The following is a 14,785-nucleotide window of genomic DNA, read 5'->3' as shown; positions in this document are numbered from 1 at the left end:
AAAAAAAGGCACTCCAATGTCTGTTCATTGAATGAAAAGTGTATTTCTTCAGCTCCATCAACTCTTGGAAATAAATACCCTTTGCTTTAGAGGTATGGACAGAATAATCCCTAAGTATTAATGTTCTCCCCTCCCCCATTCCCCCCAAAAAGGAAGTCACTTCTCTTATTTCATCATTTAGACCACTTAGGTATGCACTCAGGGCGTTCCTCATCATGTTAATCCACTCAATAAATTCTGTTCAAAACCAAGATTTCATGTGCTGGGCCCAATGGCGGGGATACAGCAGAAAATGCTCCATGATCCCCCTGGAGAGGCTCACAGAATAAAGTGAGTTTGGATGAAGGCTCTGATTTTGAGAGAGGCCACTAGCCATTAGCCAAAATATGTCTGGATCAGTAACTACACCCTATCATCAACTTGACTCTCTAAAAATTACAATGTGGCTTTAGGACCTGGTACATAGTGTTCGCTCAACAAATATTTGTTGGATAAAGGCATGAATGGGATGGGATGGGAATTTCAGTGAGCTTTTATTGCTCTGGGCTGATGGAGGAGACATGCAGCAAATAAAATCCTTTATTTGAGGACAAAGCAAAGGAAAGCCAATCTTTTATCTGAGTAAGTCTGGTAGGTCCACCCTGAGAATTTACTACCATTTCAGAAGTCCTCTGGGGAGCAGGTGACACCTCTCAGAAACATTTCATGTCACCAACCAGGCGAGGCAGGACTGTTGGATACGACGGCTGAGCAGGTCCAGCTTGCCTTCCCAACCGTCCCAGAGATCTTCTATCCTGAAAATCACTGGTTCCCTAGCCTTCCTAAACTGCCGGGCACCATACATTCTCTGGCTTCCCAACTCTCTTTGGCTCTAGAGTGCCTCACTGGATTCTATGCTCTCCTTCACTGAAATCTCAAATTCTTTTGTTTTAGACTTGTCTCTGTGGCTGGTTTGTGAACTTGAGGGAAGGGACACTGTCTATAAATTCCCACAGTACTGGGCAAACATGAAGCGTTTACCGAGTAACTTTTTAAACTGTCTTCCGTGTGTAGCCTTGTCCAAGGTCTCCACGTGAGCCACAATGAGGAGTGGCGATAAGGGCAGGGACGCAACCCTCATCTACTCTAGAGCTCCCCAGAAGCTCTCTCGCACATTCTGTCTCTCTCCTCCGTCTTCTGACAATGCTCTCAAAGACGGCAGAAAGGAAGACAGACCGGGAAAACGAAATCGCATAACACCATGTAAATATGGTAGGTTAGATAGGAGGCCAGAATCTTCTCTTTCGCTAAAAATAAATAAATGTCTATTTAAATGACGACGACCTCAAGCCTGACAGCATTTCACCCATCTGAAGTCTCCTGACACGTTGAGACCTCGAGCAGTGTTGAAAGGTCAACTTGTTTGGTACCAACTCTGACTCAAAAAGATTACTCTCCTGTGAGGTGAGGGAGAGGAAAGAAACGGGGGCAGTGAGGTTTTCCAGCCACTCCACCCAGAGGGTAATTAATCCAAATGCGAGTGGGGTGGGTGGAACTCAAACATCTCCCATTCGACCCACGCCTTCCCCCAGGGTTGCTAAGACAGAAGCGGCCCTGGCAGTCTTCGGGTTGAATCAATACCCCTCCCGCCGAGACCCGCTCTTAGAAGACCGCGACAGGAGGAAAGGTCATGAACACACCCGGGTCTGGACGCGCTGTCCCGGAGCAGCGGGCCCGAGCGCCCCCCGCGGAGCCCGCTCGCAGCCAATGGGAGCTTGAGGTCCGGGGATGATGAGATGCGGGGCCGAGGCTGGGCCAATCAGGCTCCAGGCGCGGCCAGGGGGAGGAGATGGGAGGAGAGGCCGGGGGCGATGGAGACAGCTACACCAACAGAAGTTTCTCACCTATTTCGGCGAGGGACGCTCCTGCACCTCTTGCACACCTCCAGCTCCGCGCGGGAGGAGGGCCCCAAGCTCCTTTCTCCACCTCCTTTCAACTGCTCCCTGCAAGCGAGGGGAAGGCTGCTGAGAGCCCCTACCACCGCTGGCCTTCTTTTTATGTTGTCTCACAGGGCGAGAGGGGGCGAGGGACAACTTGGTTCTGGGGAACTGACCTCTGGCCTGGCGGGCCTCTGGGCAGAGAGGGCAGCAGTGGAGCGGCTGGGGCTGGGGGACTCCATGCTGGGGCCATGGACAGAGCGGCGCTCCTGGGACTGTCCCGCCTGTGCGCGCTGTGGGCAGCCCTGCTCGCGCTGTTCCCCTGCGGAGCCCAGGGAAATTGGATGTGAGTATGGGGGCGGCACGGCGGTTGTGGCAAAAGGGGTGCCCAGCCTCGGGGGACTTCCAGCTGACGCGGGGGAGCAGGGCCGGGGACCCTAGGGCGGATGACCCAAAATTTGGCAAAACACCTGGGATCGGAGAGGAGAGCTGGGGAGCGGCTCACGCTAGGGGCGGCGGTGTCTTACAGGTGGTTGGGCATCGCTTCCTTTGGGGTTCCGGAGAAGCTGGGCTGCGCCAACTTGCCGCTGAACAGCCGCCAGAAGGAGCTGTGCAAGAGGAAACCGTACCTGCTGCCGAGCATCGGAGAGGGCGCGCGGCTGGGCATTCAGGAGTGCAGGAGCCAGTTCAGACACGAGAGATGGAACTGCCTGGTCACCGCCACCGCCCAGCCGGGCACCAGCCCCCTCTTTGGCTACGAGCTGAGCAGCGGTAAGTCCCGGACCCTCGGGGATGGCGCAGGATGGAGGGCGACAACTCCTCCAAGTACGGTAAATGAAGGAGTGCTTTCGTGGTCCGCCGCTGTCTCAATCCCAAAAGAGGTCCTTTAGTGGACGAGAATTGGGGGGGTGACGGAAACCAGGCCCGGGTGCAGGTGCGGTCCTGGAGGGGGGTGACTCCCCAGGTCCAGAATGGGGCGCTAGGAGCTGTAGCTCTTCCTCCGTCCCGCGGCGCTCGGCGGGAGTTGCAGAAAAACTGACACTCCACCCCGCCGACCCCTCGGACCCCGTAGCGCCCCCCTACGTGGGTGACCAGCTGGAGAAACATGATGTCGGCAGCAGGGAATGCTGCCGCCGCATCTGCTTTGATTTAAGAGCTCCGCTGCGCACCGAGCCTTGGACAAGGGGCTAATTGCAGCGAAGCCCCACGTTTGTTGGCACCTCGGAGCGCGGGGCAGACAGAGTAATGGTGATTGTAAAAGGGAATGTCCTGGACAACTCAACGTGCGGCTAACCCGAGCGCGACTACTTTGGCTCTCCCCTCTGGTCTCCTTTCCTTTTATATCTTTCCTCCAGAGAGCACACCCGCGGCGCGGGAAGCTGCAGTAAAACAAAGTTCCACTTCCACGTGCCCAGTGACTCTGTAGGGATAAAGGTTCAGGGAACCAGGATTGTTCTAGGAATATCAGCAGATTCAAAGAATTTTAGAACCTGGGCGCCGAAAGATTCGTTGTTGTTTTTCACATTCATTTCCGTTCTCCCTCCTCCTTTGACCCTTCTCCACCCGCTCCCTGCACGCATCGCCGCCAAAGTATTGCATTTGCCCCGCTGCGTTTTGGCCGGCGCGCCTTTCCGAAGGGGGCCTGCCCCTCCCCGCACCCCCGCAGAAGAAAAAAGAAGGAAGAAGGGGGGAAAAAAGGAGGAGGAAGGAGGGAAGGAAGGAAGGAAGGAAGAAGAAGAAGGAGAAGAAGGAGAATTAGAAGCAGAAAAGTTTTAGTTGATGAAATTCAGGGACATCAGCTGTTGAAAAGGTTTTTTGGACAACGGGCATGCAACTGTTTCTACTCCAATCTTCTCTCAAAAGAAAAAAAGGTCATTTGCTGAGTCTCTTCTAGCCCATTTTACTAATGTTTTAATGAACTTTAATTTTCAAAGATTTTAGCTCAAACTCTATTGCAGGTGGGCTAAATATATACTCAGATTTCTATAACAATTTTTTTTTTCTTTGCTGCTGACATTTCATTTCTTTGCTGGTGACTTTCATTGCTTTTAAGACTGTAAAAGGATTAGCTAGCACTATATAAAATATTTAACTGTTCCATATTAATATCAGTGACTGTTGTTTATGATATCCTTGGGAAAAAAAAAAAAAGACCAGTCTTTGATGTGAAAGTAAACTGTAACATCTACTGATTGCTTTGGCCTTTGCTTATTTTTAATTTGCATTCTGACGTGTATTATTTACACAAACAAAAATCACACCAAGTTTTTCAGCTTGTGTTTTGTGAGAACACATTTGAAATGTAAAAATAAAGGTAATCTGGACTCTTTGGGCATTGTATTACCATTTACTGTATCCATGCAAAGGATTTTAAATTCAATATGTACTTATTGAACTTTTATTGTCTATTAAGTACTGAGCTAGGTGCTGGCATACATTTCAAATTTTAAAAATAAACAGATGATTCTAATTGTCATGAGGGCAATTTATGCTGTACAATATATAAAAATGCCCCCAAGTGGAATACTGAAAATTAATGTAGCTTTTTTATAAGACTAAAACAATATGAAATTGTCCTTTCTAAATATGTACTCATTAAAGCATCCATTGAAAGTAATTGCAAAATCACTTTCCTGCAAGGAGGTTAAGAGGCTTTGTTATGAACATAAACAGATGGAGGTATGGCTCTTCCATTCAGCAATTTATGTTTTGTTCTAGGCACCAAGGAAACAGCATTTATTTATGCTGTGATGGCTGCAGGCCTGGTGCATTCTGTGACCAGGTCATGCAGTGCAGGCAACATGACCGAGTGCTCCTGTGACACCACCTTGCAGAATGGCGGCTCAGCTAGTGAAGGCTGGCACTGGGGGGGCTGCTCCGATGATGTCCAGTATGGCATGTGGTTCAGCAGAAAGTTCCTAGATTTCCCCATCAGAAACACCACAGGAAAAGAAAGCAAAGTTCTGTTAGCAATGAACCTACACAACAATGAAGCCGGAAGGCAGGTATGTATCAGAAAATGGAATGAAATCTAGTGCCTTTAAATAACACTGGGATGACACTTCTGAATGAATCTGTCCAAGTGATTTTAAAAACATACACTGGTAGTGGAAGAAACACATATGTCATCTATATGTATAATATATATGTGTGTTTATTGTATACATAAACAATATGTATGACTTCTACATCGATTCAGTTTAAGTTCTCCATCGGATAGGGATTGATGTATTGGTGATTTTATATTTTGTCTACCTGGAACACTAATTACAAAATAACAGATGTGCACATGCCTTTGGGTGATTTTGTTCCATCCCCTTAGCGATAGAGCCAGAATAAGATCTACAGGATCTGCCTAATGGTACCAAATCAAATTCCGTCTTAAATATACTTTTGATTATTTCTTTAAATCTATTTTTAGTGGGAAATGGCTCCTAAACATAATGTGATCAATGTGTCCGTACTTTCTCGAGCAAACATTCTTGGATACATTAGAGAATTCATAACTCCTAACTAATATTTTGGTAAAACAAATCTTTTTTAAAGAGAATTAGTTATTTTATTATTAAGTGATACAGATTCATTATAAAAAAACAACAAATGCAGATAAATGTAAAGAAGCTTTAGATACATTAAACATATGGATATTTAAATATATACATATTAAAGATTTAATTTAATCTTTAATTAAATTTGAAGAACCACCATCTAATTAACCTCTTTTATGAATTCTGTGTTTTATACTAAAGTTTTCTTAAAATGGAATAAATTTGTAGTTTAACTTTAACATATTTATTTTAATGAATATTGACACAATAAAAGTTGAGTTCTACAACATAGGGGAATTACTTGGTAATTCATAGTGAGTTTCTTAAAACAGTCAAAACCTTTTTATGAATATACATTTTCTATGTTGTGATAATCTTTTTAGGACAGGAATATCAGCACATATCCTATATTATTGTAAATATCCAATAACCTGTAAAGGTCCCAAAGTAGTCATTGCAATCTGCCACATTCTCCTGAAATAAATTAAAACAAGTTGCAGTATCTGTCAGAAATATTTAAAGTATATGTTACATTTGTTTTACATTTTTGGAAAGTGAATAAATGGAACCCGCTTAGAATAGGTACAAGTTTCAGCCAGCTTTCTTTACTTAGCCATTCTGGTTTATAATGCGAAAACACAAATCTCAATAAATGTTATTATCACCATGACGCTTCAAATTCAAATTTGAATTTTTAATTCAATGTGAATATTGATTCAAAATAGCAAAATCGAAACTAGGCAAGTCAGTAAATAGCTAGGTAGGCTTTTCATATTTTTGTTTAGAAATTTTAAAATTTAATAAAGTAATTCTTGCCTGACACCACAGTTACGCACATGTCTCTTCTTAAAGTTTTCCATGTAAAAAAAAAAAAAATTAAATGAATGAGGTTCTGCTTCAATGTAAACATTATCCACTAAAGGATTTTTAAAATTATCTCTAACATATGAATATAAAAGAGGTCAAATATATGTTTGTGTTTCTTAATACATAGTTTTTAAAACTCTAGAGTTAGGATGAGAAACACATTAAGTCAAATTAATATCTTTAAAAAGACCCACAAATGTATATTAATTATCAATTTAGATCTTAAATCTTCTTTAATCATTCTTTAAATAATTTTGTAGGGATTTTTAACATTTTGCTAGAAAACAAAACTTGGAAATTCATGTCATGATTAATTCCCTGAATAAAGCTATCCCTAAACTTCTGAGAAGCTCTGCAGTATTCTGTGTTTTTATCAGTATCATTAGGCAGGTATTTAGTGTTATTCTGTCTTGTGTGTTGTTTCTAATTAGGTACCAATATTTGCCTCGGTAACCACTTGATCTTCAACTAGTATTTATATTCCAAGTTTATTAAAAACATACAACTATTTAGCATCAATTTTAATCCACTGTTTGTTGGCAAAAAACAATCTTCTCACATTACTGAGGTTTTTGCTATTATTCTAATCGTGCAGAAAATAATTCAGCCTATACATATATATGCAGTTTGTGTACATTTTGGAGTTTTCTCTACTGAGTATTTTTGTTCTTCATTGGTCTACATAGTCTTAAAATATTACAAAACATTACCTGGACTGGAGTTTTTGTTGGTCTGTTTTCATGAAATATTACAATTCAAAACCATTTTGTATTTTTCTTTCCACTGGCAGCCAAACCCCCCCTCCCCTCCCCCCCCCACCACAACAACAAAAACCAACCAGGTTTCCAGGCTATTATCTAATATGGAAGAACAATCAACTCCATTTTTAAGATTGGCAATTAGGATTTTAATCTAATAGGCATATTCTTCTGAGTAAAGTTCAAGGTCTGCATTCAATTGAGTTGATTTTCCTCGTCTCAAAATCCCAAACTCAAAATGTAGGAAAGCGTTCAGAGAAATGTGGGTACTGGCGCTTAGTAGTGCTGTGAGCAGGATAGATGATTTTCTAACCGCTGACCTTAAATACTCTGATTCCCACTTGGTTTCTGACACCATTCCTAAAGTTATGACTCCAAGAATAATGTTGCCGAATGGTGATTGGCTAACAGAATGATGTGATGTCTTCCAGGGGCAGAACTTCTGGGAATAATGTGACTTGGAATATTTATGGGTATTTCTTTTGGTGTGCTTAAAATATTTCCATTCTTCCCATGTCCACCTCATAAACTTTTAAGTTTCCCTACCCCATAATTTGTTTTATGATGAGTAACTCAAAAAAGTGGGAAGGGCCCAACCCCAAATTTTCATTGACCTGTTTCAAGAATATTTATAAGTACTTGAACAACACATAAGTGTTTTGCTTTTCAGCAGGTTCAAATATATTTTTGGACTGAGAGAGACAAAATGGGTCAGAGGAATAGGAATTCTACATATAACCATCCAACCTTATGTCACAGTTTTCCTAAAAACTTAACTAGATCATCTGATAGTTGACAAAATGAAATGTTTATAACAAAATGTTCCACAATAGTTTGTTTTGTTTTGTTTTGGTCATTTCTGTGAAGTTTGGATAAAGCGATACACTGGAAAACAATCATCGCCTGCTGTGTTACCTCTGAATCAAAATTGTGGGACCAGTCACTCCTTAGACCACTTCTTAGCAGTTTCTATTTTTACATTAAGTATTAATGATACATCTTTCCTATTTCACTTCATAGAAGTTCATCAAACCAAAACTTAACACAAAGAGCCCAGTAAATTGAATGCTACCCTCCTAATTGCTCTCCCATAGTTGAAAAATATTCCACCAAAATGTGCACATCTGTTTGCAATAGTTAACAAAACATTCCTCTGTTAATATCGTTATAAACCTTAACAACTCAACTAGAGTAGAGAAAGGAATTTTCTCATAACCACATACTACTCATACGAATGCTGTTCTCTAACTTTTCCTGTTAGCAGAAAATGGCTCCTATCACTGCAGTTCAGAACGGCTATTTGATGTTAATTAAGAATCCCAGCTGAAAAGCTCCAGAATATACTTTTTTTTGGAGTGTTCATGCAATTTCCTTAAATATACTACATTTTCCACTTTCATTTTTCTCTGTTCTACTAAAATTCTCCTGCTGCATATACAGACTTTACATCATATATCACCAACTTTCCTTATGTAAATCAAGTGTCTTAACCATGCTGTTCATTCTTTTGTAAAACTGGAATAATATGTAAGTACATGTTCATTAACTACCTACTGTGTGCAAGGCATTTCTTTCTGTAAAGCTACATCAAGTAAAATAATTTATGAAAAAGTTCTCTGAGAAACACTAAGTTCTGCAGTTAAACTGTATGTGTGTGTGTGTGTGTGTGTGTGTGTGTGTGATCTGCCTTGGACTCTGCATTTCATCAAATTGTCCTAATGGTAATTACATTGCTTTATTTTAATCCCTATTTGCCCAAGTTTCTTCCTTAAAGTTTTTTTTTTTTTTTTTTTTTGGGCTATAATCATTTAAATTTCATGTCAAGTTTTTGGAATTCTTCTCCTTGATGTTTATTTGTCTTTCTATCCTAGACTATATCTATAGCTATGTCTATATCTATATCTATATCCATATATATGATAATATATATGGTAAAACATATGTAATATAAAATATATACAATAAAACTTAGGATAAAATATAAATAAATGAAATATAAATGTAAAATATACACATGATAAAAATACCATATTTGTACTTATTGTTAAGGACAAAAAAGATAATGGAATTGAAAGGTAATCGAACAAAACTTAAAAATATCATCCCTGAAAAGTTATAACTAACTCCAGGTATTTAAAAGATTCTAGTTTTCTATAGCAAGAAAATCTTCCCAGAATTCCAATGTGAATTCAGCAGGTGATATCATTAGATATCACCTTTTTATCCTTCAAACCTGGGAGGTAATGTGTCCTAACTCTGTGGCCTAACACTGCTGTGGGCTGAGGAATCGGAGGAGAGCCCCCTAGGATCAAGACCTTTCCATGCCATTGACTCTCCTGGCAGTGACTCCTTTAAGGTGGTTTTCAGTTCTTTCTTCAGCTTCAGAGCACCAACAGAGAGTGAGTTAAAGCTGTTCAAGTGAGCTGGAACTAACTATTCCGTAAGTATTTGGTGAGCATCTACTCCGTCCTCCATGCTTTGCAAATTGGCAACACCATACATGATGTCTGAACTGGTTGATGAAACAAAAGTCGGCCCCTCAGTAAGATCCTGAGCAAGAGGCAGTTTTAAATCACCAAGTGATGACTGTGAGGAATGTTGATCAGGTTTAAATACATAAACAGACATTCTTAGATTTTTGGCTTTCTTTGGACAATTTGTTTTGTTATTGCCTAGCATTAGCTGAGCTCTCTTTTTCTCATATCCTTCAAGCCCTTAAAATCTGAACAAAAGTAGGCAGATTGCATTAATTTGAACATTTATTTGCCTGGAGACATTTTAAAGAATGGAAGTCTTTGTGAATATCAAATGCCATAAATTTAAGTAACTAAGCTGTGTGCCATACTTTATAAATTGCTTTCATATCATTGAAAGCTGTCTTTTGCCTGAGTTACTAAGAAATAGACATAGCTACTTGCTTCTCAGTTTTATGAATTCAAAAAGAGCATATGTGCTCTATTCCATAAAGGACAGGGTTTAAATATTATTCTGTTTATTATTTTCAACACTAATAAGTATCGAATATTGCACAAATCAATACCATATGCTCTCACTCAAGGTTGCAAATATTATAAATTGTCCGAAATAGTCCATCTCATTAGATAGTTCAGAAACTTTAATTTCTTGGGAAACCTAACATTCCACGAACACGTCAGTGTCAGGTTTAAGTATAAAATGGCAAAACATAAACCCCTGTCATTTTAGAGTCGTGATAAGAACTGTAAGTGGAATTTAAGCTGTGAGGTTTTCCTTTCTTTGGTGAGATGACACACATAATTTCCAAGTTATTGAATGGGCAGATCAATTTCCCATTTTACCCAGCATGCTGACAGACCGTCAGCGCTACAGCTAGCCCCGGCGATTTATTAATCTGCTCTGTCGTCCTCTAGGGATGGAAGGAAGCTGTGTTAACCAGCCTGCTGTATAAGAGTATAGAACCCCCAAATTCTTGAAATCTCTCTATTGCTTTTGCACGGTGAGCCCCATGTAAAATTTTCTCTCAACTCTTCCCGGACCTTCTTCTTCAGGGAAAGGGGGCATTTATTTAGACCTTAATGTGTGCCAGGCAATGGACTCTTACAGATATATGTAATCTCATTTAATTCCTCAGGCTGAATAAACCAAACTCAGCACTTTGAATTGAAAAATTATGTATATATATTATCCCTTTTCTGTTAGGATGGTGCTACTGATCCATCAAGAATAGGACATATGTTTTGAATTAATTTTCCACAACAGGGGAAGAATTTGCTGGGAGCAACCACACTCTCCAGCCCCTTTTCCTTTTGACCAATTTAAGTTGATTAGTCAGGGTTTCACATGTGGTCTGTGACCAAAGGATAACACGGTACCCCAAGCCCGCATGAACGTAATGGACTTTTACAGTGATCAAACCTGAGAACTCTCAGTGCATAGATCTCATGCTTGGATGCCCGTTAGAATCATCTGAGCAGCTTTGTGGACGTGCCACTGCCTGGACCCCACCTTGGCCAAGTAAATCAGAATCTCAGCGATTACTGCGTTGGTTATTTGCAAAGTTTCCACGGATGCTTCTATGCACTGGTGAGGCGAGGATGACCATCCTGTCAGTGCTTCTCAAGTTTTAAGGTGCATACGAGTCCCCTGAGAATCTCATTAAAATGCAGATCCTGATTCTGTGGGACTATAGTGGGGCCAGGGAAGTTGCGTTTCTCACAAGTGACGTTGGTGCTGCTGGTTCATGAACTACACTCTGAGTAGCAAGGTGCAATATCAGGAACATGGAGGCATGCATGGACATCTTCCCACCCCGAAATTAAACACAAAAATAGACATAAAAGTAGTTTCCCTCGGGTGTCCCAGATCAACCCTGATGACTACATTGGCCTGGTCCACTACTTTAAATTACACTTGGAAACGTTTGCCCTGCAGGGTCAGGAGAACGACAAAACACTGGAACCCTGAAGCAGCTGTAGAGACCCTTTATGTTCAAAACTACCGTTTTTGTGCAGGACTACACGGACCCAGAAAGTGAAGTGGTGAGGTCAGCCGCGCTTCTGTTGTTGGGTAAGACACTTCATGAATGATATTTAATGCAATTCCTGTTGGTTTCAGGCCGTCGCCAAGCTGATGTCAGTAGACTGTCGCTGCCACGGAGTGTCCGGCTCCTGCGCTGTGAAAACGTGCTGGAAAACGATGTCTTCCTTTGAAAAGATCGGCCATTTGTTGAAGGACAAATATGAAAACAGTGTCCAAATCTCAGACAAAATAAAGAGGAAAATGCGCAGGAGAGAAAAAGATCAGAGGAAGATACCCATACGCAAAGATGATCTGCTCTACCTTAATAAGTCTCCCAATTACTGTGTAGAGGACAAGAAACTAGGGATCCCAGGAACACAGGGCAGAGAATGCAACCGCACGTCAGAGGGCGCGGACGGCTGCAACCTCCTTTGTTGTGGCCGCGGCTACAACACCCACGTGGTCAGGCACGTGGAGAGGTGCGAGTGCAAGTTCATCTGGTGCTGCTACGTCCGCTGCAGGAGGTGTGAAAGCATGACTGACGTCCACACCTGCAAGTAGCCCCTCCATCCAGCCTTGAGCCCCACTCCTCAGTGCCAAACAAGGGAGTGCCATTCCGAGGTGCCTCCCCACTGTGCAGGGCTGTGGAAGGCGCCTCCTGCCTCCGAGGTCCCAGACCCTTGGGCCTCCGGCAGCGCTCTCCTTGCCTGACGGATATCCAGTCACACACCGAGCATGTGGATGTGGGGGGATACCAAAGTTGACAAGGTTTGGGTTCATTCTTTGGTGGTTTGGAAACACATATTGACCTACCAAGAAGATAATCTGTCTCCTAAACAAGAAAGAAGAAGAAGGAGCCTTCATGCGGGGAGACCTGGGCCATGCTCAGGATAAGATCCTTGACTATGGAATTCAGTTATGGAACTCCATAGCGGTGGGTTTAATGTTAGACGTTTTTAAAAGACGCATCTTACAGCAGCAAGGAACAGTAAACATGATCTCATTTATTTTCTCAGTAATTTGGGTGAAGAAATCATACTGTGCATAGAAACAGACATTGAAAAGTTAACAGAAGTGGAAGGTGCTTACTTGCCTTTTGTGCATTTCAAAAGAAGGGCAATTTAAAAGAATTTTCATAACTGATACAGTACCCCTAAAATGTGTTTGCTAGAGATGTTTAGTGACAAAAGGGAAGAATCTAAACATAGAACGTAAAATGTATGATTTGGATTTTAAGTGCCTTTTAACTATGAGGGTTTATCTAGAAAAATCTCAGTGAGATATACAGCAATCTTTTATCTTTGGCTTTATTCTTTAATTGTAGACCAGTTTCTACTATTAAAACCCCAGCTCTGAAATATCGGAGAAGAGAGGGATCTCGAAAGCATGTGGGAAACTTAAAGGTAAAAACATAAAGGGCTTTCATACATTGTAAGGGAAAGTACCCTTTAAACATGTAAGACAGTATTTTGTACAGTATTTTGCTTAAAAAAGTTATATATTTTGTAAATACAGTATTTAAGTTATATGATGATATGTATTAAAACTTCAGACATTATTGCCAAAGCCCAAGAGTTAAGGCGATAAAATTATCTCAGAAATAAGATTAGCTTCTGTTTCTTTTCATTCTATTAACTCTGACTTTTTTTAAACATTGAAAAAGAAGTTAATTGAGCAGTTATATGGATGTGTTTTTCTTGTCAAAATGACAGTTTTACATGTTATAGATTAAAAAATGCTGCAAGATATTGAGAATTGTGTTATTTCAGCAGATTAGTTAAATTCTGCTTTTAATTAGTTCTGTTTAACTTGTAAGGCTATTATAATAAATTATGCAGTAAAAGTGTTAACTGGATAAAAGAATCTACATCAAAACAATGATCACTTTGTGTATTTGATATCTTGGATATTTATTATATTGTATGTAATGCTGCATTTCCATGTGAATGTTGAATGGTCTTTCTAAGTTTAGTATTCATACATGTATATTCATCATACTTTACAAGGTTTCTGGTAAAAATTACAGGGCTACATTTAAGGTTGTGTTTTAATGTAGATGCTTATGTTTTTTATGAATTGTTAACTATTTCAGTATTCTATAGGAAAAAACTTCTAAGTTCAGGAAGGACAAAGAAAGAATATTCTTTTTCTAATAATAAGCCAAGAAAATGTTTCCTTGCCCATAACTCTCATCCTATTTCCTTTCAATCTTATTTCCCAAGGCAGAGCAATAATTTGCAAAAAAGAGCAAACCCATGGAAAATGTCTCAGGCTTCATATTAAATTCAAGGCTAAACATTTCATTGTGACCCTTACAGTTTAACAAAGAAATATTATTTATAAGTGAAAATCTCGGAAATGACAATTGAATAAATATAGTACTTATTTAAAAGAGTGGTTTACCAATCTTTAGCATCCGCTGATTAGAATAACCTGAGAGACTTATTTTCATGCCCCCCCTTTTTTTGCACAGTAAATCTATTTTATCTGCATTAAAATAAGCACTCTTTTTTTTTTTTTAAGGGGAAGAATAGTTCCCATTAACAACCAATTTCTTCTATCAACTAGACAACTTTTCATAATTACCTTACCAACCAATTGGTAGAATCAGGCAGCCTCTAATTCCCAAACGCTAGTATGCAGCCATTGCTTGAAGACAGTGATGCCAACTCAGACTCTCTTCTCTGGGATGCCTGAGCAGGATCTCCTAACTCCCAAGCTTTGACTTCTTCTTTTTGTGTCTTTGGCTTCTTCTTTTCCTTCTCCTCTCTGGCATCACTATGGAAGCCATTCTTGAATTTCTCACCAGTTTAACTGATGGCCAACCTGGACTTGGCTCATTTTCTTCCCACTCCCCGTCATGCTGCAGGTAGCACCGTGGTGCTCTCGGGAATACAATTTGTGGAGCCCAGATGTTCCTATTCAATCTAGGCTATTTTGCCTGCATTGTTTAGGGCTCTTCGTGTTGCAAGTAACAGATGACACAACCCAGACTGACAAATGTTAAAGGAAATGCATTGACTCAGTAACTGAAGAGTCCAGAGTCCAGACTGGTTCCCGTGGAGCTCGATCTGAAAACTCACACTATGTTCCCACGGTTCAGGTCTTTCCAGCTCCAGCCTAAACAGGCTGGCTTCTGCAGTGTTGTCTTCTACTTCAGGCCCTACAAGGTGGTGGGGGGACCCTCACCACCTCATGC

The 14,785-nt window shown here is 40.8% G+C and overlaps 1 protein-coding gene across 1 annotated transcript; it reads left to right on the top strand.

Annotated features, from left to right (window-relative positions):
• Positions 1-1,748: 1,748 nt before the first annotated feature.
• WNT16 (Wnt family member 16) lies at positions 1,749-13,980 on the top strand. The gene is made up of 4 exons (XM_058724473.1): positions 1,749-2,262; positions 2,446-2,687; positions 4,635-4,921; positions 11,683-13,980. Exons 1-4 carry the CDS (start codon positions 1,829-1,831, stop codon positions 12,145-12,147), a joined length of 1,428 nt encoding a protein of 475 aa, XP_058580456.1. The 5' UTR covers positions 1,749-1,828; the 3' UTR covers positions 12,148-13,980.
• The last annotated feature ends 805 nt before the right edge of the window (positions 13,981-14,785 follow it).

Source organism: Neofelis nebulosa, chromosome 4 (assembly GCF_028018385.1).
Source record: "Neofelis nebulosa isolate mNeoNeb1 chromosome 4, mNeoNeb1.pri, whole genome shotgun sequence".
Taxonomy (NCBI): Eukaryota; Metazoa; Chordata; class Mammalia; order Carnivora; family Felidae; genus Neofelis; species Neofelis nebulosa.
This window is presented reverse-complemented; position numbering and strand designations above follow the sequence as displayed.